Source organism: Pteropus vampyrus, unplaced genomic scaffold, assembly GCF_000151845.1.
Source record: "Pteropus vampyrus isolate Shadow unplaced genomic scaffold, Pvam_2.0 Scaffold177, whole genome shotgun sequence".
In the NCBI taxonomy this organism is placed as follows: Eukaryota; Metazoa; Chordata; class Mammalia; order Chiroptera; family Pteropodidae; genus Pteropus; species Pteropus vampyrus.
Genome location: NW_011888958.1, coordinates 2,710,962 through 2,733,708, shown reverse-complemented (window position 1 = coordinate 2,733,708; position 22,747 = coordinate 2,710,962). Strand labels below are relative to the sequence as shown.

General features: G+C 44.6%; 1 protein-coding gene and 1 pseudogene across 1 annotated transcript in view; one reads left to right on the top strand and one right to left on the bottom strand.

Annotated features, from left to right (window-relative positions):
* The window catches only part of DPF3 (double PHD fingers 3), a 204,006-nt gene that overhangs the window by 63,297 nt on the left and 117,962 nt on the right, over positions 1–22,747 (bottom strand). Inside the window, exon 3 of the mRNA XM_011370920.2 lies at positions 12,856–12,963. Within this exon, the coding sequence (XP_011369222.1) occupies positions 12,856–12,963 (108 nt within the window). The remainder of the gene's footprint in view (positions 1–12,855; positions 12,964–22,747) is intronic.
* Positions 22,458–22,577, top strand: LOC111746140 (annotated as a pseudogene).

Below are 22,747 nucleotides of genomic sequence, written 5' to 3'. Positions count from 1 at the left end.
AAATATAATGCAAGCTACTTAGATAACTTTAAACTTTCTAGAAGCCACAGATTAAAAAGAGAAACAGGTGCAACCAATTTTAATAATATGTTTTCTCTAACCCAATATATCCAAAATATTATCATTTCAACATGCAATCAATATAAAACATATTAATGTAATATTTTCCATTCTTTTATTTGCATTAAGTCTTCAAAATCTGGCGTGCCTTTTACACTTTTAGTAAGCACATCTCAATTCAGATCAGCCACATTTCAAGTATTCCATAGCCAAATGTAGCTAGCGGCCGTTGTATTAGTGCAGGTTTACAGCACTGAAAGTAATGTTCACTATGATTTTGCTTCCAAAAAAAATGGAAGGACGTTAAATATGGTTCGAAATGTTGCCTGCTTAATACTCGGCCAAGCGCCATTCCAGGACAGCATAGTCATTGACCACTGGCAAACCCTAGTTTCGAAGCACTATGGGTAAGGCTTGCATGGTCAGAGTAACAGGCTAACCAGTGCCCTCTCAACAAACCAGCACAGGGTGCGTTCTCTGGTTCCTAACCACAGCAGGTCCCAGAGTGAAAGGAAAAAGAAGGTAACAGGTTCAAACTCTTGTACAATATATATCCTAGACACGCTTCTTATTGAGCTCCAAGGGGTTTCATTGATTCAGTTCTACTCTAATACATCTCATCTGGATGTCGGATTTAGTAATTCTTTAAAAGTGGACTCATTTTGAACCTCGCACAAATTTGGGGACCACATAACCTGACGGGAGTCATCAAACCTTTAACATTAAAAGAAAATGGTCCAAAACACACACATAATTCATCTTTAAATTAGCCTGATTTTATACACATGGTTATAAACCCACGGATCGTTACTCTCTCCAGAGCAGCAGCAGCTGTCACCCAAGCCAGCTGCCTCCCTGGGCCCCCGTAAGCAGCTCTGCCTCCACTTCTAATTGGGAACAGAGATACTCCTTGGGTGACTTCCAGCACGATCCATCACACCAGAGACAGCTTCTGTGCAAACCGAAGCAAATCGGTTTCCAAATAAGAAAAAAACCTCTTAGACAAACAAGGATTGAAGCATAGAAAGACTTTTTTTAAAAAGAAAGGAAGGAAGGAAGGAAGAAAAAAAAAGCACAAATAAAAGCAAAGGGGAAAAAAAAAGAAAGAAAATCATCAGTGAAGAGCAGTGGCTTGCTTCTTCCTAGGGCTATGAATAGGGTGGACAGGGCAGCATCCTCCTGGATGGAGATCAAAGCCACAGGCTTTGGACTCAGGTGCCCCAAGTCTGCCACCCAATGCACCAAAAGCATAGCTTCCACTGGGTTGTCGGAGCCACTGAGCTCATTAACAGGATGCAGGCAAAATGAGCCCGAAAGTGCAACATGGGAACACAGTGAGTAATTAAATCCCAGGTCATTTAAAAATGCAAACGCCTGGATGTCACAGGCTCATGGAGCCTCTGACTCCTCATGTGTTTTTTGGCTCAGGACGGTGGACTGGGAACCTGCAAGTCATATATGGATTATAATAAAATATGCCATATAAAAAACAGATTAAGACAGTTCTTCTTTGGGGAAATATACAAAGAGAGGAGCTGTCTGTTAGCTGTCGAGTTTGCAAGAGATACCATCTTTCGGGAGGCTGTGCTCTGCCAACAGACAGACTCCCCCAAGGGAAATTGCGGTGAAACACCCCGACAAGGCACATCCATCCGTCCATCCATCACGGGCTCTGTGACGCAGGGGCCTGGAGATAGAGTTATGGTGCAAAAGGGAGGGAGAAATCCCACAGACAATGGCAGACAATCCTTCTGCTATATCATAAATGCTCACACTTTTTTTTTCTTTTTTTTACCTGCCTCCAGTTTTTCTTTAAAAATACCAATGTGCGGTTTTCTCTCTGGTGCTTATTGTTTTGAAGAATTAAACTTCTCACATTGCCTTGGATTTATACATCAACTTACACCAAGGGGCAAGGAGCTTAAGAATCATTATTTCATTGATCCCCATCAGACTCTTGGAATCATAGGGAGGGAAATGGGGTGGGGATGGGGGGGAGGGATATTGTTATCTCTCACTCCACAAGGGAGAGACTGGGAGGACCAAAGCCCTGATTTCCTGAGATGGTGACAGGCCCAGGAATCCGTCTGCTCATTTCTCAGGGGTGCCACATTATTGGATGCATTTGACTCTCCGTTCTGTGATTCACAATGCTCAAAATAGGTAAGGTTCACACTGAGGACCCATTACCCAGGTGGCACCCTACAGGATCTTGTTACTACTTGTTTCAGAATCCCACTGATGAGCTCCAAGAGCGTTCATCATGGCTCCAAATGGCCTCTGGTTCCCACACCCTGCTGTGCCTACCCGCCCACCCATAAGGTGACACAGAGGTCAGAACCACAGACGAGCTTTCCCCCACCCCCGAGACGCAAACACACCCACACTGCTAAAGGAAGATCACCACTGGGCTGGCCAGCAGACCAAGCAGATGCAGCTTAACAGGATGGTAGGGAGGGGGAGGATGATGGGAATGGATTGAGTGGTAAAATAGTTCAAGGGAACAGAGATAACTGGAGTGAAGTGTCAGCTTTAGTGCCCTAAACACACACTTGGTCTTGATCTCCTCATCCATAGAACTGTGAGAACAAAACCCACTTCCCGGTGTTATTATGGGGCCAGATGAGATCATGGATACTACAGAGTGCCGGGTACAAAGCGGGGTAGGGGTACTCAATATGAGCTCCCTTCAATATGAGTTTCCCTCTTCTTGCACTTCTTGGCAAACTCCTCAACCTCTGACACTCTCAGACCAGGAGGGATGGTGAGGTACAGCTTCCTCCAGCCTGGGCATGGGCCCAGGGAGAATGGAGGCAAAGAGGCTGAGTCCAGAGCATAGATGAGGCTGCAGACGAGGCACAGTTCAAAGGCCTAGATGCTAGGCCCTGCTTCGTTTCTAGGGTGGGCACTGTCCTGCAGATTTGGAAATCGCAGCAGAACCACATGAAAGATGCCTTGCTCTATTCATTTACTTGACAAATAATTATTAAGCACTTACTATGTGCCAAGCTCTATTCTAGGTGCTGGGGACAGAGCTATGAACAAAAGGGACAAAAACCCCTGCCTCGTTGATATTACTAGTAGGAGAGAAACAATGCATAAAATAAACATTCCAGGCAGAGAAGCCATTCCTGCAAAGGCCCATCTGCCTGGAGCATGGTGAGCCAGTGGGAAGAGGAGGAACCCAGTTCAGAGTTACAGGGGCTGTGAAGGGCCGTGTGGCCATTGTGAAAATGTTGGCTTCTGATCGCTCTGAGTGCGATCAGAAGCCACTGGAGGTTTCGAGCAAAGAGTGACATGATGATGCCTGTATTTTAACGGGATCACTCTGAAAACAACTGAAAGACAATGAGGGCAGAAGTGGGGAAACCAAATAGAAGTTAATATAATACTTTATGTGGAACCCCACCAGTGAGCTCAGCCTGGTGTTTAGGAGAGGGCTGTGCATGATACAGACAAGCCCTACCCTCATGGCACTTACATCTTGGTCTTCAGATACATGCAGGAGGCAGCACGTATTGGAGAGCAGTCCCCTGGCCCCTGAGCAGGGGGCATCCCCAACAAAGTGAACAGGACAGAGGCCAGGTGCTAAAGAGAGGCCAGTGTTACAGAGCAAAAGTATACAGCCATACCAGTGGAGTGAGTCCACAGAGAAATGGTTTTCTAGAAGGAGGTGGACCAGCCTATGCCAAGGGCAGCAGAAAAGACCCAGCCAGACTGGCCAGCCTAGCATACTATGATGTTAACAAAGGCAGAGAGGAAGCCTTCCCAGTTTATCTCTGCCCTGGGCAACATACACCGGAGGGCTGAGTTGTGGGACACAGGGGAGCTTGTGCAAGCTGTGGTTCTGGTAAAGGTGGGTCCCACAGCCAGATGCCAGGTTTTCTCTCCTCAATGTAGAAGAGACCAGACTTGGGGTTCTGAAAAGACTCTAAGGCAGCATGTGTCCCCATTCTGAGCTAGGTGGCACACACCCAGCCGGGCAGTAAGCTGCCTGTGAAGGGTGCATCGTGCACCGCTGGTGCTGGGGACAGGGACAGTATTGGCAGAGATCCCCTCAGCCAACCCAGGAGTGCAGCACAGAGGGGGCGTCACAGCGCCTCCTCACGCTTGCCAAGTCCTCAGCTCCACCATCCCACGTGACTCTTGGAATAACCCTGCGCTGCCATGCCGCATTTTACAAACGAAAAAATAAAGGCCAGAGTGGTTAGATAACTATCCAAAATCACACAGCCAGTAGGTGGAAGGATCTGAACTTCAACCCAGGCCTGTGATCCCCGTTTGGTATCTTTTCTCCTGCAGAGCACAGCTGTAGTGCTTATCAAAGAGAGGCAAACCAGCAAAACTGGGACAGGCCCCATAGGCCAGGCTGGGAACTGGATGAGGCCAGGTCAGCTGCCAAATGCTCCTCCTCGCTGGCTCAGTCTCCCTCATCTGTAAAATGGGAGTGATGCGAGCTAAGCCACGTTCTTCGAGCTTGAAATCGAACACCAGAAACCTTTCTTTTTTCCTTTAATAAATCTTTACTGTCCACCTACTATGTGGCAAACCTACTATGTGCTGGACGCTAGGAATACAGATTAAAAAAAATAGGTAGGCCCCTGCCCTCAAAGTGTGAATCTTCCAGTGGAGAGAGAGACAAGTGAACGGGCAGTGGCATAACAGGGCAATTCCTCAGTCTTACAAGCCAGGCCCTCAACATGGTTCGGCCGGGTCCACCTGCAAAACATGACCGTGGAAACCGCAGCATGCTGCCCGGCCGACTCCCTGCTGCCGCCCATTTCCTTTGCCAGCCCGAGCTCTAAGACTCCTGTGGAACAGAAGCAGTGCCAAGGAGGCCCAAGCTCAGTCCCCCAGACCCAGCTCCTTTCCCCTGACTGCCAGTAAGGAAAAAAAAAAAATCAAACAGTCATGACATGAAGCGGGGGCTGCAGTGGCCTACCCACCTCTCCTCCGCTCTCCTCCTCGTGAGGCCAACAAGAGCTGAAGAAGCTGCTGTTGCAGGCCTCCAGGATGGATGGCTGCAGGCTCTGACACTGCAGGAAAGAGATAAATGACTGGTCATTTCCCCCTGATGCACTTGAAGGCATCCATTCTCCCAGCGTACCAAGCTCAGGCAACCCCCCGCGCGGAGACAGATAAGCACTGACAGATGGGGGTGGGAGCCGGAGCGTCCTTCCCCCTCAGAAGGACACAGCCAGACTCCTCTGTGGGCCAGGAGAAGGTCACATTGTCCATTGGCTCACACCTGGCTAGGGGCTCCACAGGTCTCCTCCTTCGCCTCCCCCCACCTCGCCCACTCCCGCCTGGCTCATCCCTGAGAGGAGCACACAGGAGGTGGTGGGGCGGGGGGGGGGCAGAGGGAGCCAGCTGACAGGCTCATCAATCTCCGGCTACATGCTTGGCGCATCGGCGTTCCTTAAGTTGTTCCCGGACTGGGAGGGTGCTGGAAGAGTCGGGGGGACTGTCTTGAGGAGAAGAGAAATCACGCAGAACATCAGAGAGCAAATGGTGGAAGAAGCCTGGAGACTATTAAAATGTGGGCCATGTACAAAAGCAGTAGGGAACTAATTAAGATGCAGGATTTTCAAAAGCTGGGGAAGTTGGCCGCAGCCTGCTCCCATCTGTAGAGTTCTGGCAGTTCAGTGCAATAGGGACAGCACCCTAGGCGAGCAAAGCAGGCCTCCCTAGCCCTGCCTAAGCAAGCGGGACACAGGCTCTCTGTCTGGACCGCCGCTTGCGGGGGTGGGCACCCCTCTGAGGGTCCCTGTGACTTGTCGTTGGCTGGCTATGGCACCCTCTGCTTTGGGGCACCCCAGGCTCCCGTCTCCTCAGGGTCCCTTCCCTACTGTTCATGTTTCCCCAACGATGTGTGGTGTGGTGCGATTACCCTGGTCATTTATCCCGTCACTCAGTGGCTGCCAAAAAAAAGAGGTGGAGAGAGAAAGAAAAAGAACCAGAATTCTATTCCTGGCTGCCCTCCCCCTATCACCCTTGAATTCAGCAAGGGTGGCAAAGAGCTGTGCTGCTCCCCGAGTGTCTCGGAGCAGAGGGATTTACAAGACCTCAAGTACATTTCGGGGGCAGAATGAACGTCTATTGTAAAAGCCCTCCTGGTCTGAGAACACCAGGATGAATGTTCGTTGGGTCCTGGAGCAACATGGCGCCGGTTCCAACAGTCTCCCCCTTGGGTTCCTTCCTTGGTTTCACCGCTGATGTCCCCTGGGAAATTAACTTCCTAATTCAGTGCCATGGTGTCCCAACCTCTGAAACAAAGATAAAGTCTGCCCTAGACTGTGGAGACCAAAAGGTCCGGGGTTGGAAGATGCTAAATTGATCTAAGCAGATGATCTAAACATTTAATCCAGAGGGGACAGAAGCAAAAGTTTGTTCGCAGCCTTTTTCTTTTTTCATTCAAATAAAATAAAAGTGGGGGTGAGTTAAAGGCCTCTTTTCTAATCAGCTGGCTTTCGCCCAACATCTGTCCTGCTTCAGGGCCCTCTGGTGGATATTTACTATCCACCTTTCTCTCCTGCCAGCTCGGCTCTCCCTTCGCAAGGACAGAACTCCATTCTTGGGGAAATGGTCCAAGGGAGGCCGCTCTCTAGCACCAGGCCCCTCCCCAAGTCTTCATGTTGCATGAATTGTGATGGCTGTGCCGTGAAACACCTTGCTTGCATTAGCCTCTGCAGCCAAGTGCAAGCTGCAGAGAACACTAAACTCCATTGTCAGTCAGTGGAGAGAAATAATGTTGTGTGTGTTGTCCTTCAGACGCCCAGGCAAGTAGGAGGTTGCGAGATATTTATTCAAGACTGAATGGAGGGGTGATGTTAGGCGTGAGAAGTCCAGGGACATGGAGAATGCTTCCCAATTCCAAAGAGCTCTCCCCAGCTCTCAGCTCCATCCCACCCCCACACGGACACATTTTTATTTTCAGCAAGTAGTAAAGAAACATAGGCAAAATGGTGTATTCGCAGTGAGAGATGGGATGAGGACAGCAGGACTGGGGTGTACTCCATCGGTGTATAATTTAACTCAGGAACAAATAACCGAACAGCAGCCACGATCTGGCTCCCCACTCCCTACCCTGCTATGTCTACTCAGCCCAGATGATCTCTGTGCTTTGGGGGCTCAATCAGAAGTGGATGGTTCTGCAGTCCTGTCCTCAGACCTTCGCCTAGACCCCACAAGATTCCTGAATGTACACTCCTCCCTCCCCTTGCCCTGACCTGGTTTCCTGACAGAGCTCTCGGCTCTGCAGACCTGGGGTCAAGGACAACTCTAACCCCCATCACATCCTGGCTTTTGTTGCTGAAAGCTACCCGCCACTGGCTAGACTCAGGCAGGGACACAAAGGAAGACAGGAGGGACAGGCTGAGTGTTGGCATGATAAATTGCTTGTGGCATCTCATTATCCATGGAAGGGTCTGACATGGAAGGAAACTCATGCCTTGAGACAATTCTGCTCCAGGCCAGCACCCCCTGCCTCTCACAGATCAGGAGAACTCCTCTCCCTCTCCCTTGAGATGAGGGTGCTAACGGAGCCTGACCAAGGAGTCTCCAAGAGTCATAGACATAACTAGATTCCTGGAGCTTGTCAAGGGTCGCTCAGGAGAGCCCACACCAGGGGGCTGGGAGGGAAGAGAGAGAACAGGGAGGGCATTACAGGACTGGGTGGTAGAGGGGTGCCGAGAGTTGGCTGGGTCATTCGTTGGTTTTCTTTCAACATCAATTCAGTCTTCTAGTTTCCATAAATTTAAAGAGATTCGGTCAAGGATGAACAAATTGATTATCGACTTTCAGCAAGGTTTGTCCAAAGAGTATGAGACATAATATTGTGCAAACTGCTTTTTCTCTTTCTACTTAACAATATACCTTGGATATCTTTCCATTTTTTTCTACTCGTTCCTTTAAAAGACAAAATAGTATTCCATTTCATGAATGTACTATGTATTTAACTAGTCCCCTATCAATGGGCCTTCTGGTTGTTTCCATTCTGTGTTGTTCTTGTTACGAATGATGTCACAATGGACAACCTTATACACTATGATAAACATATATTTATTTATAGGATAAATTCTTATCAACAGAATTTCTAGGTCAAAGGGCATGTACTTTTTAAATACTGACAGGTTCTATGCAGTGATCTTCAAAAAGGTTATTATCCCCAATTCCGCTACATCGGGTAAGAGAGCAGATCCCTAGCCTCTCCTCCCTCCATCTCTGTTTCCTTCAACTGCTCCTCCGTCCCTGGGAAGGTTGGCCCTGTCCATCCAAGTGACTGCGTCCACCTACTAGGGATTTGTAGCAAGTTGTCCCTGAAGTTCTCCAGGGACTCTGACCAATGACCTACCCTGAGTCACACTCAAAAGTACCAACCAAAAAACCTAGTTCTCTTTGAACCCAAATCAAATGGAATGAAAATAAGAAACAGTCATTTAAAAATATTGTCCCAGTCAACAGGGATACATTCCAAAAAATGAAAAAGGTCTTTTCATCTGGAAACTGTGCATTTTATAAATTATGAGGGCAGAGCCACTGGAAAGGGGGCTGAGATCCAGCTTGTGCTGTACTAACTCACCAGAAGGAGCATCGTATTGTAAATGTCCACCCAGAGGGGGCGCCCTCTTCCAAGGCACCCTGTGAGCCAGCTGAGGCCTTGAAAGAAGGCATTTTTCTGAAATTTTGGCTCATGTGAAAAATTCAAATGCATGTGTGTGTTGCCTCTAGGAAGAGAGTGACACATTTCTTTGTGCAGCTTCAGGTTCTCCCGATGGGCCCTGATGATTTGAGGTCCAAGGCTGACGTTTCTCACCACTGACTCTTGGGCACTCCCCTGGCATCTTGATTCACAACCTGCAGTCCCAAGCGGGTGTGGTGGTACATCCTGAAAGTTAGGCCACGCCCAGTGATACAGACTCAGGACAGGAAATGGACATGACATACATTTGGCCCAAAGTTTTGAGGTTTTGTTTTTGTTTTTAGTAATCTCAGTAGTAGGTCTGATTACCCACATCGGGGAAGATTAATCTGAGAAGCAGCTCTGTCATTTGAAAAGTTGTTTATTCCCACCCTGAGCTGTCTGTTGTTTCTCAGAGCCTGGGCACTGGCCTGGAGAATGAGCCTGTCTCAGGTGAGCTCAATTTAGTGGGGATCTTTTCTCCACCTGGGGATATGGCTATGCCTCGGAGGGACCATCCTCAACAAGGCTGGCGTTTATCTTTCCAGAGAGGGGTCCTCCCACAGGACCCTTGGCCATGCCAGAGGCTAGTCCTTTACCACCTGAGACCTGGAACAGCCACCTCAGCCTCAGCCCCAAGCCTGAAGGCAGAGAACCAGGAAACCTTTCAAATAATCACAGACGCATGCACCATGTGCTAGTGAGCACCTGATACAGTAAACCGCGAGCCCTAGGCTTCTTCCTTCTCTCTCCACAAATGTCATGGCTGGCCCAACGACAGAGCAAGTGCAAAGCCAGCTGTGACCTTAGCTGCTCTGCTCCACATTCAGCCACTGTGAGGCCAGTGCGCCCAATACAAACGCCTACAGACAGAAGGACCAGACAGTCGTACGTATAGCTTCTTGTTTCAGACCCACTAACAGTGAGACTATCGGTTCTCGGATACAAGAGCAGCATAGTAAACTTAAGCTTTGTCTGCAACCTGATTTCACGGACCTGTAAAATGGACTTATACTGCTTTTACTCTTTCCTTCCCTCCCTGCCTCCCAGGGCTGTGGTAAGGACCAAAGGAAGTGATATAAATGAAAATGCTTTGTTAAGGGCTTTGTAAACTACACTGTGCTGATCAGACACTGGTGATGATGATGACGACAATGACGATGATGACAATTCAATCAGAGCACCCCATCTCCTGGTGGCAGTGTTGGTAGGACTGCCATAAACTCCACCAGCTAATCACAGTCTTTCCAGGGACTTCTCTGCCACAGCTACTGAAGAGGACTTGTCTTTCTGCTGGGTGTGGCGAGTGCTAGGGCTGCTAGTGACCATCTGCCTGCCCGATGAGAAGGGAGTATTAGAGGTGGAAGGAGAGACACAGAGCCCTCACTGCAATGCTTGAGCCCCTGGATGCAGCCATACCTGAAGCTAGGGCAACTCTGGGATTTACCGTTATATGAACCAACTTCCCTTTGTTTGCCAAGCTAGTTTGATTTGAACATCTGACATTTATGACTGAAAGAATTCCAACTATCTCTTGGATACATTTTAATAATTAATGTATATATGTTTTATAAACATAACGTTTTCAAAGAAAAAGGCCTTGTTAAAGTTTCTTTAAGTTAGTATACCTATCAGCAGCACGAGCAAACAGAAAAAGCATTGAACAGAGAAATCAAGCAATCTGGATTCTCTGCTGTTTCTCAGAGAAATTGCTGTGTGGCTTTTAGGGTCTCAATACCTGTCTGGACTTCAATACAATAAGGAATTAGAACTAATGATACCCGAGGTATTTTACCGTGCTAAACATCTTTGATTCTATAATAGGCAATTCAATTAGTCTGATATAAAGTATTCTTAATAAAGACATTTAATATAAATGTCAATAATAAAGACAAAAACGAATAAAGACTAACAATTTAAAATTACTGCCAAGCATTTATAATAAAAGCCTTTACACTAACAAATTACATGTGAGATGTCTTCATATATATGCTAAATATTCACCGCACCGTTGGTTAAATTGAAAAAATCAGAAACAGAAATTGGGATCAGCCTGGTTAAATAAGTTGTGATACATTCATATAATGGAATATTGTGTAACTGTAAAAAAAAAAAAGGAATGAGGAAACTCTTTATATACTTACATGGCCAATGCCTGAGGCACATTTTTAAATGGAAAGGGCAAAATTCAAGGTGGCTGTGCTGTGTAAAAAGAGGAGGGGAAGGTCACATAGATGTAATTGCTGGTGTGCGCACAGACTATCTCTTGAAGAATCTCAAAAAACTGGTGCCACTGACTGCCTCTTTAGAGAGCCTTATTTTCCACCATATAATATATCCTTTTTATCTTTGGAATGTCAAAACATGTAACTGTATTACCTATTGAAATTTCTTAAAGTGTTTAATAAAAAGGGTTTGAAAGGGCAAATACTACTACATAGGGCTGGTTTGATTTTCATGATGAACCTGCGAGGCCAGCTCGGAATCCCAAGTACCACACTGTGCCGACTGACAGACGGGGAAATGTATGCAGAGGGCTCACGTACTACACCACGGAGACTCATCTAACCAGTGGCAAATACCTGAATAACACTCTCCCTGAGGGTCCACACAGCCAACCCAGCATGGGCTCAGCCTCCCGCTATAGCACCTACTGCAAAGGTCCGAAAGGGGTGGAATTAAATTGGTCTCGGTAAGGATCAAACTGCGGTACCTCATCAGTCGTCCATGCCACTCCCAAGACACCAAGACCAATGGATCTGGAACAAGGAAGGAGGGAGCCCCCACCTTCAAAGTAAATTGTTCATACCAACATTTGTTTGTGCTTAATAAAGAAATGGAGGCGATGTGGAGTCATGCCACGCTGACGTGTGGTCTGGTCACTGTGAGTCTTCCAGACCACTGTTTCTCAAACCTCAATGTACATTCTGAATATGCAGTCCTGAGGATTTGAGAAAATGCCGATTCTGACTCAGCAGGTCTGGGGGAGACCCAAGATTCTACATCTCTACCAAGCTCCCGGGTGATACCCGGGCTGGTGGTCAAGACCGTATTTTGAGTGTAGTTCTAGAACCACACTGACCAAAATGGGCACCACTATCCCTTGTGGCAACTGAGCACTTGGTATGTGGCTAGTCCACAATGAAATGTACTGAAAGTACAAAATACACGCTGGAATTCAAAAACAACACACAAAAAGGTAAAATATCACATTCGTAATTTTTATATTGATTACATCCTGAAATGATACTATTTTTGATATTTTGGGTTAAATAGAACCTATTATTAAAAGCAGAGATTTTACAGAGAAAACATAGGCCAAGGGGTCAGTGTGGAAAGGCAGGAGAGAGGCTGGGTCTGCACAGCTTTGACGGCAATGGGAGGGAACGTGTTAGCTCTGCATTTGCTCCTCTCAACAGCACTTTTCTGAGTCACATTCCCAGGCACCCCCAAAACCAGAGGTTCCCTTACAGCTAAGCCTCGGGGCAATCACTAGGCTTTGCTCCAACCCAGACACAGGTCTGAAGATAGCCATCTAGTCAAAAATGCAATAACAGATCGGTCATCAAGAAAACCAACCAATTCCTTCTGCATGGCCACAAATCTGTCAGCATCACCTACATGCAAATTGTGAACTCAAACTCTTCCATTTCCATGTCCAAGATAGGTTCTATTTTTAGTGACTGGCCCCTTTCTGTTAGATGCTCCAGAAGTTTGTTCACAGTAAGGATGGGAGAGGGTACACAGCAACCTGAAACCACAGGAAGGTATCACCCAACCCAAAGAACTGCGATTCCTTCTGCTCTGTTGGGAAAGTAATTCATCCTGGGCCTGTCCCCACCCTGTACCTACTTCCTTTATTCCCTTGAGATGGCAAGAGGGAGACAAAAGGAAGCGGAAGACATGAGACACCCAGAGGGGAGGGAGGCTAGGGCGGGCACATGGACATGTTTATGCACGAGAGCAGGCACACCTCTGAGCACCATGCAGGCATGTTCTCCCTCCTGGAACACTCCGCTCTACAGACAAAAGAGCAAAGCCCCCATGTCCTGGGCCAGCCCAGTGCTCCCCACCTCTCCCGTTATGGACCCAGCCAAGATCCAGAGGGTACTGACCAGGTTTTATTTCCAGCAGCCGCAGCTTTGGGTCCTCAGGCGGGTGCAATCTTCTCTTCTTACGCCAGCAGCGGGCAGGGTATGTGTACAGCTGACCAGGGGCAAGTCCTGTGGACAGAGTCAGTGTAAAGGTTAAAGGCTCCACCCTGTCTAATCCTCTCATTCACAGTGAGAGGAAGCTGAAGCCTAGAGACGTGAAGTGACTTGTCAAGGTCACACAGCTGGTAGATGGTAGAGCTGAGGCAGAATCTGGGTGATCTGACCCCAGGACCCTTGCTGTGTGTGTTCCACCGTGCTGTCTCAGTAAGCCCAGGCCAAAAAGAGCCAACACTGTTACCGAAGCTGGTTCTATTCTCCTGACCTGAAGAGAAGAACAAAGGGACTTACGGACCACAAGACAGACCTTTCCAGATTCAACCTTACTGCAGTATTTCCAAAGCAGTGGGTCTCCAGCTACTGCCCATCAACTATCTCTCTGTCCAGGTCAAGTAGGTTCCCATCAAGGTGGAGCAGCAGAAGTCAGTCTGCCTATCTATGGGCAGCCTAGATTGGAAAACGTTACAAAGAAACAGGATTGAGGGACCAGATCTCCTACCTACTGGCTTCCTCTATCTACTGCTAGCTGTTGGCAGCTCACTGAAGCCAAAAGGAGCCCTTTACAACCCCCATCAGAATATAAGCCTGCTCTGGTGACCAGGCTCCATGCCTAGAGAGCCAACATACCTGTATATCCCTGCCCATCTGACTGGGCCTTACAGAAAGAAATGGGCAGGAGTCCTGTGGTTGGGCTTATACAACACGCTGTCTCCCAACAAGAGTCACCATCTAGATTTGACCTTCGGCACCAAAGTTCCATAACAGCATCATCGGTCATGCCAAGTAATCTATGAGGAGTCTTCTTGCTCATCAGGCAACACTCTTGTGGCTCCTATGACTGACACATAGAGTGGCAACCAGAGGCCTCGGAGGAACGTGGACTTCGCACACTAGATGGTCTATTCTCAGAGAAAAGGACAGAGGGTAGAGGCTGAGGGGAGAGGAAGAAGAGCTTAAGACTGGTTAGGTGATTTGCAGACTAAAAAGACTGCCTAATGCACCCCAAAACAAACCAGCAAGCCAACGAACCCACCCTGCTGAAGTGAAAAGCCTGGTGATGACAGGGACTTTGTCTTGTTCTCATCAGAATCCCTAGAACTAGATGCACAGAAGAATCAAACTAAATATCTTTGCCTGATGCACAGAAGAATCAAACTAAATATCTCCTGAATGAATGAATGAATTCCAGTTTTACTTTAATTGAATTCCATCTTCTGTGGATCAATGTGACCTGTGACAACTGTTAGATGCAGGTAGCCTCACACGAAAGGGTTACTTCCTAAACTTCTAACCATGGGGTTCAGAAAACATCAGGATTCTATTCCCATTTGTCTGGCTCTTGGGGGCCTTTAAAAGTCAAGAGGGAAACTGGCTTATTTGTTTTACCTTTTGCAGAGAAAATAAACAAAAGTTTTATTGCTCTATACCCATTCATTCGTTTTTCATTTTTACTAGTCATCACTACCCATTTATTTGTTTGGTTCCAAAGCAGAGGCAACCATTCTAGCACTAAAGGAACCAAAATTTTCAAATTCTTTTTATGAGCTGTTTTATTTTTAATCACAAAGCTGCTCTCACAGGTCACAAGGCTGTGAACAAGTTGGCGGTCCCTTCCCCTTCCCTTCTGATTCTTAGAAATCATTAACGGTGATGGAGCCTAGAGGCTCTTGAAAAATCTCTGCTGTTATGAGCTAAAGGCTCGTCGTGTCCAAGAATCATCCTAACACTTAATACTTGATTTTGTTGGTAATTTCATGAGCTTCTGCACAGTAGAAAGATCTCAAAGCTCTGAACTCCCTGAGCTCTGAGAACTGGACTTGTGCCAATTTATAGAAGCCCAAACGAATCAAATGAAGATTGCTCTTCTTCCCACGTGAGATCCAGTTTTGACCTCTCTTTGAGGGAAGGCTTAATGTGGGAATAGCTTAATGTTTCTGGGGTGATTTAGTCCAGGACCATACTGTCCGTCTCTGACCCTGTAATTCCTAAATAGGTGCACTAATTCTAGATCCCTTCCAAAAGTTTTGGCCAGCTCTTGGGCTGGTGCTCCCCAGGACCACAGCAAAAAGCCAAGTACAAGGGCCAACCTGCTCTTCCATGTCCCAGAACTAGTCCTACCAATCTCCATTCATCTTAGGTTCTTGGTTTGTAATCCAGGCTAAAACCAAAAATCACCTAAAGAATTTCCTTATAACACTAACACCCACAATTCATGCCAGACCTACCCAATCTGAACGTAGGTAGGTGAGGAAATTGGGCAATTCGTTTTTAAGAACCTTATAGATTGTTCCCATGTCTGACCAAGAACTTATGGATGTCTAAAGCATCACCTAGTTATTGTTTGGATGTTCTAACCTACTAAGGCTGGCTTAATGGCCTTCCCTGTGACATCCCAAGATTCCCGGTGTTTTCCCAAGGTGTCATCATTAATTGCCTGCTTACTAAACAGTCTCCCCTACCAGTTTTATAAGATCCAGGATGGCATGTCCATTTCGAGTATCCCTAACATTTTGCACAGTACCTGGCAGGCACATCAAGAAATACTTACCAAATAAATTCAACCAAAGCTGAACCAGAATCAGAAGTGAAGGAAGTGAATGACCTGTTATTCCACACTCCAGGAGACTCATCTACCCACATCCAAGCCATCCAAGAGGTACCCCGGAAGGTAGGCTCATAGTTGAGCCCAGCACCCACCCCAACATGGCAGTCTCTGTGTCTCAGGCTCCTTCTTGCCCCATAGACTTCTTCCTGGTATTTCCAACCTGACCAAAAACAGGTGAGTGAGAAGGAATTGGTCCAGACCAGCAAAGTGACAAGAGGTCAAATTGTCAACATTTTTCCAGGTCCTATGTCGTCTTTGAGAATGCAGCCACTGTACTTGTTGGTCAGCAACATGAAGGCAGCCTCGGGCCACTCGGCTTGTACCTGCAGGTCCACTCTCCTGGGAGAGTCCATTTTAGTAAGTAATTTGAATGTCCAGAAGAGGGAACAGTTTTTATTTCATTCTTTCACTTTCCTTAATGGATTGGAGAAGCTCCCCGGTCAGACTAGCACATGAATCCTCACACCACCATTCCCTGTCATCTTGAAAAATATCACACCTTCCTGAGCCTGTCTTCCTTACTTGCAAGGGCATTAATAACACCTACCGTACAAGGACTGTCACAGGGATTAGCTTATATTCAAGAAAAAGCCCTTTACAATCATGAAGCCTTGTACGAATGCCAATTAATTATTATGAGTTAACTGACTTAGATGAGTCTGGACTCCATGCCCATGTGCATGACAAGACCCCCCACCCTGCATGTCCATACTTCTCTTTGCTTCTTCAGCCTCCAAACTAGAAACAGGCCTCCCTTTGAGGTCTGCTTTGACTCCACCTTGTCTCAACAAGCAAATGGCCTGAAGAACTTTCTGGGGGGTCCTGCCCCACTTCTTTGACTTCCTCCCTAGGCCGGCTGGCACCAGAGTGCCTTTACAGGGCCAATGCATTCAGCCCTGGAGTTCCACTTATGGAGAGGCGAGCAGAGTCCCGTGAGAGTTATGTTGTTTATCTCATTAGAACAGGAGGCACATAACTCAAAGTTCGTGTGTGTGTGTGTGTGTGTGTGTGTGTGTGTGTGTGTGTGTGTGTGTTGTAGATGGAGGAGGAAGCTGGATTCACAGCTGCAGCATGGTAAATTAAGCTGAAGGACTGAGCCTGGGGCTGGAAGGGTATGGAGAGGAAAAGGGAGGTGGGAAACAAGCGGGGAGATCAGTCCTCCCTGGGAACCAAGCCACAGCTACCCCTCCATTCACATATTCCACTAAGCAAAAGGCTTTTCTGTTACTTTGAGCTGCAACTCCAGTTACAATACCAAGTGCAGGAATAAGACACAGAGACACACACACAGGAATTCACACACTTGAGGAGAGAGGGGGAGGGGTCGATGGGGAGCTGGCTCTACAGAAAAATTCAGCATGACGGATTTGATGCCTGTACGATCAGCAGACTCCAGACAAATTGCTTGCTACCAGCATCACCCAAGTTCAGCAAGTGGATTCTTAGTGTCATGAGCATCTTTGACGGACACATCATGAGCTATTAAAACTTCAGAAGATGAAATAGGATAAGAAAACAGATGGTAAGATGATACGGGACAGAAAAGAATTTGAAAAGATGAAGTGTAATAACCTCTTCTTCCCCAACCAGAGCTGAGCAGTGACAGTTCGAGTCCACGCAGGGAAGGGCTGTCCCTGCAGCATCTCCAAGAAGTGGACCCATAGCTGCCACTGAACCCTCCTTGCAATGGAAAACTCTTTACTTCACAGGACAGACTTCCTGCTGTTGGCCCAGTCTTACTATGATAGAGAGTTTTACTCTACCCTTCTTCTGAATCAAAACCTACTTTCCTGTAACTTATGCCAATTTGTTCACCCTCTATCCCAAAAGTGGAAGGGTATTCTCTGCATCCTAACCATCCACCCTCTTGTGCATGACGGAGAGCCAACTGAGAGACCAAGGAACGAGAGGAAATGGGAGTTAGAGGAAAGAGGCGGTGACTGCACCAGCTCATAAGCCAGGGGTTCTTCACCAAGTCTGGGCATCAGAACTGCACCAGCAGTTATTAAAAAGGACAAATGTCTGGGCCTCGACCCAATTTTACTGAACCACAATATCAGAGATCCACCAAAGCGGTTGTCGTTTGAAAAATTCCCACATAAGGAACTTTACACTAGATCAAATCTTGCTCATATTTATATTCCCAGGGCCCAGCACATAATAGGTGCTTCGTTAATGTTTGTGGTTGAAAATGCCAATTTGAACCAACTCTACAGAGCTGGAGGGTTGAGTAATAAGCCCCTCGGTAAGGACTGAAGAATGAGAAAGATGTGTTTCACAAGCTCCTATATCTGTGTCATTTCTTGGTGCTCTGCCCTCTTCTTCTCTCTTGGCTTATTTAAGAGCTGCCCTGACTTCATGGACCACCTCTTCAGTGAAGCATTCCTGAACCATCCCAGGCCATGGTGCCTTTTCTCCTCTCTGAAAGTTTAGAGTCCTGGGCACTTGGCACCATACCCCAGTAGTTAGCATGGCTCTCTCTCTGGCTCGCCAACAATCCCCTCCCTGCCCGCTCTCCCATTCTTCTCCACAAGCTTCTCTCTCTCTAAGATTCAATTCCAGTGTCCCATGTGCCAAGACTTCCCTGGTAAGGTAGATTTCAAATCCAGAATGCTGCCTGCCTCTCTTCTAGCCCAGGGGTTCCCAAGCCCTTCACTTGTCCCACCACGCTCAAAAGTTGAAACAGTAACAATAGCTAACATTTACTGAGTTCTTCCTCTGTGATAGGCTAGCATCTCACACTCACTGTTATCTCATTGTGCCAACAACCCTATGATACATTTAAAGGATGACAGTGAGGCTAACAGTGATTAAATAACTGGCTCAGGGTCACACACTCATGAGGGTACTCTAGGCCACAGCCCACACTCGAAACCTCTCCACTGTCCTATCTAATTCCCACTGAGCCATCCCAGGGCTGCCCTCACCAAAGTTATCAGGAAAAGAGAGCCCCAAGCCTACCTGCCCACCAAGCCACTTCTTATAATATTTATTTTTCTTTTCTTACCACATCACCAACTAAAACCGCTCATGGAAAATGTGTCCTGGTAATGTAAAAGCACTGTAGTAAGGCATATAAAATGTGTAGAGAATCAAATAAACCACCAAGACATACTTTCTAAATCCATCATAAGCATTTTTTTTTTAAGAATAATAGGATTATAATGTGAGGAGGAAGCTTAGATGTTATTGGGTCTGACTCATACCTGCTACAAAAATTGTCTCTCCAATATCCCAGATAAAAGTCTCTCCCTTCGCCTGTTTCAATAATTCTAGTTTTCATCCTTCAATGAAGCATTCTACTGCACTGTTAAAAATTCTGTTAGAAATATGCCTACCAATCTCACCCATCACTGGTGAAAATGCAAAATGAAGTAACCCTATGAAAGAGAATTTGGCATATCAAGCAAAATTATATGTATTTGTCCATTGACCCAGCAATCCCACTTTTAGGAATCTATATGACATGCAAAAATACAAAAATATATATTTGCTGTAGTATTTTCAATACTGGAAAAAGACTGAAAACAATCCAATGTCCATCTATAGGGATCTGGTTGAATAAACGATAGTATATCCACACAATGGACTTATTATAAAGCTGTTGAGAAAGAGAGACAAAGAGAGAGAGAGAGAGAGAGAGAGAGAGAGAGAGAGAGAAGTATATATTGCAATGGAATATATTAAGTGAAAAAAAGCAAGGTGGAAAACACTGTATATAATATACTATTATTTATCTAACAAATAGGGATATACACATATATACAAATATTGATGTATGTAAAGATAAACCAAAAACTAAAAAAAAAAACAGTTATAGAGAGAGCAAAACAAAATAACAGTGACGAGAAGAAGTTGCCTATAGAAAGAAGAAAGAAACAGGGTAAAAGAATAAGATAGAGTTAGACTCTCTCTGAATATATTGTGCTTTATAGATTTGACTTTAGAACCATGTAAATATTTTATGATTATAAAGTTCATATGATTATAAAATAATCATATGTTCATATGATTATAAAATAAAAAAAAGAAACATCTGCTTCTGGCTAAGACAGAGTATCAAGGACCAGATTTACTCTCCTACCTGAAATCAGAAGAGAAGGGAAAAAAATGAAACAAAAGTTTTCAAGACAATGGACATCAAGCGATGAAGGGCAGTGATCCCTCAGACACTGGAAACAAACAAAATGGGCCCTATGACTGCACTGCTTACTGCCTTGAGAAAGTTTCCGTACTGTAACTGAAGGAAGAACACAGGTGGAGCCGAGCAGTTGCACAGAGAAAGAAGCATTGAGATCTACCAAGAGTCTCCTTGGTGTATTCATCTCAGGACTGATCAGTGCATGCTTGTGAGGAAACTACTCAATTCTGAGGAAAGAACCACCTGGTAAGAATAGAGGTAACAGTGCCTGGTGAGAACAAGGGGCAGGGAATAGTCTGTTCCTACCAGGAAGTTGCAAAAATCTCATGATTCGTGGAGTACAGGGTAGAGTACAGAGAAGGGTCTTGCCTCACTAATGGAGAATAATTAGCCCTAAAGTAATAAGCACTGCTCCAGTTCCATCTAAGAAATCTAAAAAGCAAAATGAGAAAGGATCAGTTTCCAAGTAATTTGACTGTCCCAAAACAAAGTTCCAGACATTTATAGGAATAAAAAATATACAAACCACAAAGGTAAAATTCACATTGTCTGGTACTCTATCTAAAATTATAAGGCATGTAAAGAAGGTAGAAAATACAACCTAAAATGAGGGGGGAAATTAATCAATTGAAACCAATCCAGAACTGAAACTGATGTTAGAATTAGCATCAAAAACATTAAAACAGTTATTATTTGTATTCTACATGTTCAAAAGTGAAATAAAAACAAAATGTTTTTAAAGACTCAAATTTAACTTCCAGAAATGAAAACTACAATGTGAGATTTTTTTTAAAAACATACTGGATGAGATTAATGTCTGATTAGATATTGCAGAATAAAAGATTAGTACACTTGAAAACATAGCAATAGAAACTATCCAAAATGAAACCCATGGGGAAGAGAATTTTTAAAAATAGAAGAATGGCATAGTGAGTTATGGGACAACTTCGAACAGCTAACATATGTATGATCGGAGGCCCCAAAAGAGAGAAGAAGGGAGAAAAATATTTGTAGAACTCTGGCTGGAAATTTCAAAATTTGATGAAAATATAAACCTGCAACCTAAAAAGCTCAACAAAAGTAAGCACAAGAAATATGGAGAAAACTATAACAACACGTATCATAACTGAAATTGCCCTAAAACAGTGATTAAAGAGAAAATATTAAAAGTAGCCAGAAAAAGGAGCTGGCTACTATAAAGGAAGAAACAAAGATAAGAATGCAAGCAAGAAAATAGTGGTTCAATCAGAACCACTCATCAGAAACAATGCAAGCAAGAAAATAGTGGTTCAACATCACAATAGTACTGAAAAGAAAAGCAAAACACTTGTACACCTAGATTGTATACTCAGCAAAAAATATCTTTCAAAAACCTAAGGCAAACTAAAGATATTTTCAGACATACAAAAGTTGAAAGAATTAATCATCAGTAGACCCATACTATAAGAAGTGTTAAAGGAAACCCTTTAGAGAAAGAAAAAGTGATAACAGATCTAAATATGGACCTACACAAAGGAATGAAGAACATCAGAAATGGTTCAGTACATGGGTAATTATATAAGATCTTCTTCGTATTATTTAAAGCTTTTTAAAAGATGATTGCCTAAACAAAAATAATGACAATGTAGTATGAGGTTTATGCCACATGCAAAAATAAAATATATTACAACAATTATACAAAACTCAATAAAGGAAAAATAAAAAATACACATTTAGTCTCCTATTGCTGCTCTAATAAACTGCCACAAACTAATAGGCTTAAAACAATACCAATTTTCTATCTTATAAGTCAGAAGGCCAAAATCAGTCTCACTGAGCTAAAGGTGTCAGCAGATTGCATTTCTTCTGGAGACTGGGGGAGAATCTGTTTCGTTGCCATTTTGGCTTGCACAGGCCACCTACATTCTTTGGTTTGTGGCCCCTTCCTCCATTGTATCACTCCAACTTCTGCTTCTGCTTCACATCTTCTGCTCTGACTCTGACTCTCTTGCCTGCCTCTTATAAATACCCTTATGATTACATTGGGCCCATCTGGATAATGGAGAATAATCTCATCTCAATGTCCTTAATATAATCACATCAACAAAGTCCCTTTTTCTATTTAAGGTAACATATTCTCAGGTTCCCAGGATTAAGATGTGGACATCTCTGGGGTAGAAGGGCATTATTCTGTTTACCACAGTACCATTCGAGAGTTCTTATACTGTTCATGAAGTAGTAAAATATCACTTGAAGGTAAACTGTTATTAAAGATGTATACTGTAAACACTAAGCAATCACTAAAATAACAAAGAATTATAATTAATAAGCCAACAGAGGAGATAAGATGGAATCATAAAAAATTCTATTAATCCCCTCAAAAAGGAAAATGAGGGGAAAAGGGAACAAAAAGATAAATAGGAAACAGCAAAATGACTGATTTAAAACTAACTATAACAATAATCACATTAAATGTAAACGGTCTAAACAATGTTTAAAGCAGATTGTCACATTACATTAAAAAAGCAAGACACAATTATATACTGCCTATAAAAAATAAAAATAAAAATCTTTTAACATAAAAAGACCTAAATAGATTAAAAGTAAAAGAATGGAAAAAGATACACCATGTTGACACTAATCAAAAAAAGAGAAGATATCTATATTAATATCAAAGAAAGTAGATTTCAGAATAAATAATACTAGTAGAGATAAAGGTCATTACATAATGATAAAGGGATCGATTTACCAAGAGGAGATAATAATCTTAAATGTTTATGAGTCTACGGCCATGCCACCCTGAACAAGCTCAATCCCGTCTGATCTCAGAAGCTAAGCAGGGGTCAGGCCTGGTTAGTACTTGGATGGGAGACCACCTAGGAAGACCAGGTGCTATAGGCATAAAAAATAAAAAATAAGGGATTATAAGTTGATAAGGTCCTTGAAATCTGTGAGGTCAACCGAGGGTTGCCTCACCTTAAAAAAAAAAATGTTTATGCACCTAAAGAGAGCTTCAAAATATATGAAGCAAAAACTAATAGAATTGTAAAGAGAAAAAGACAAACTCACAA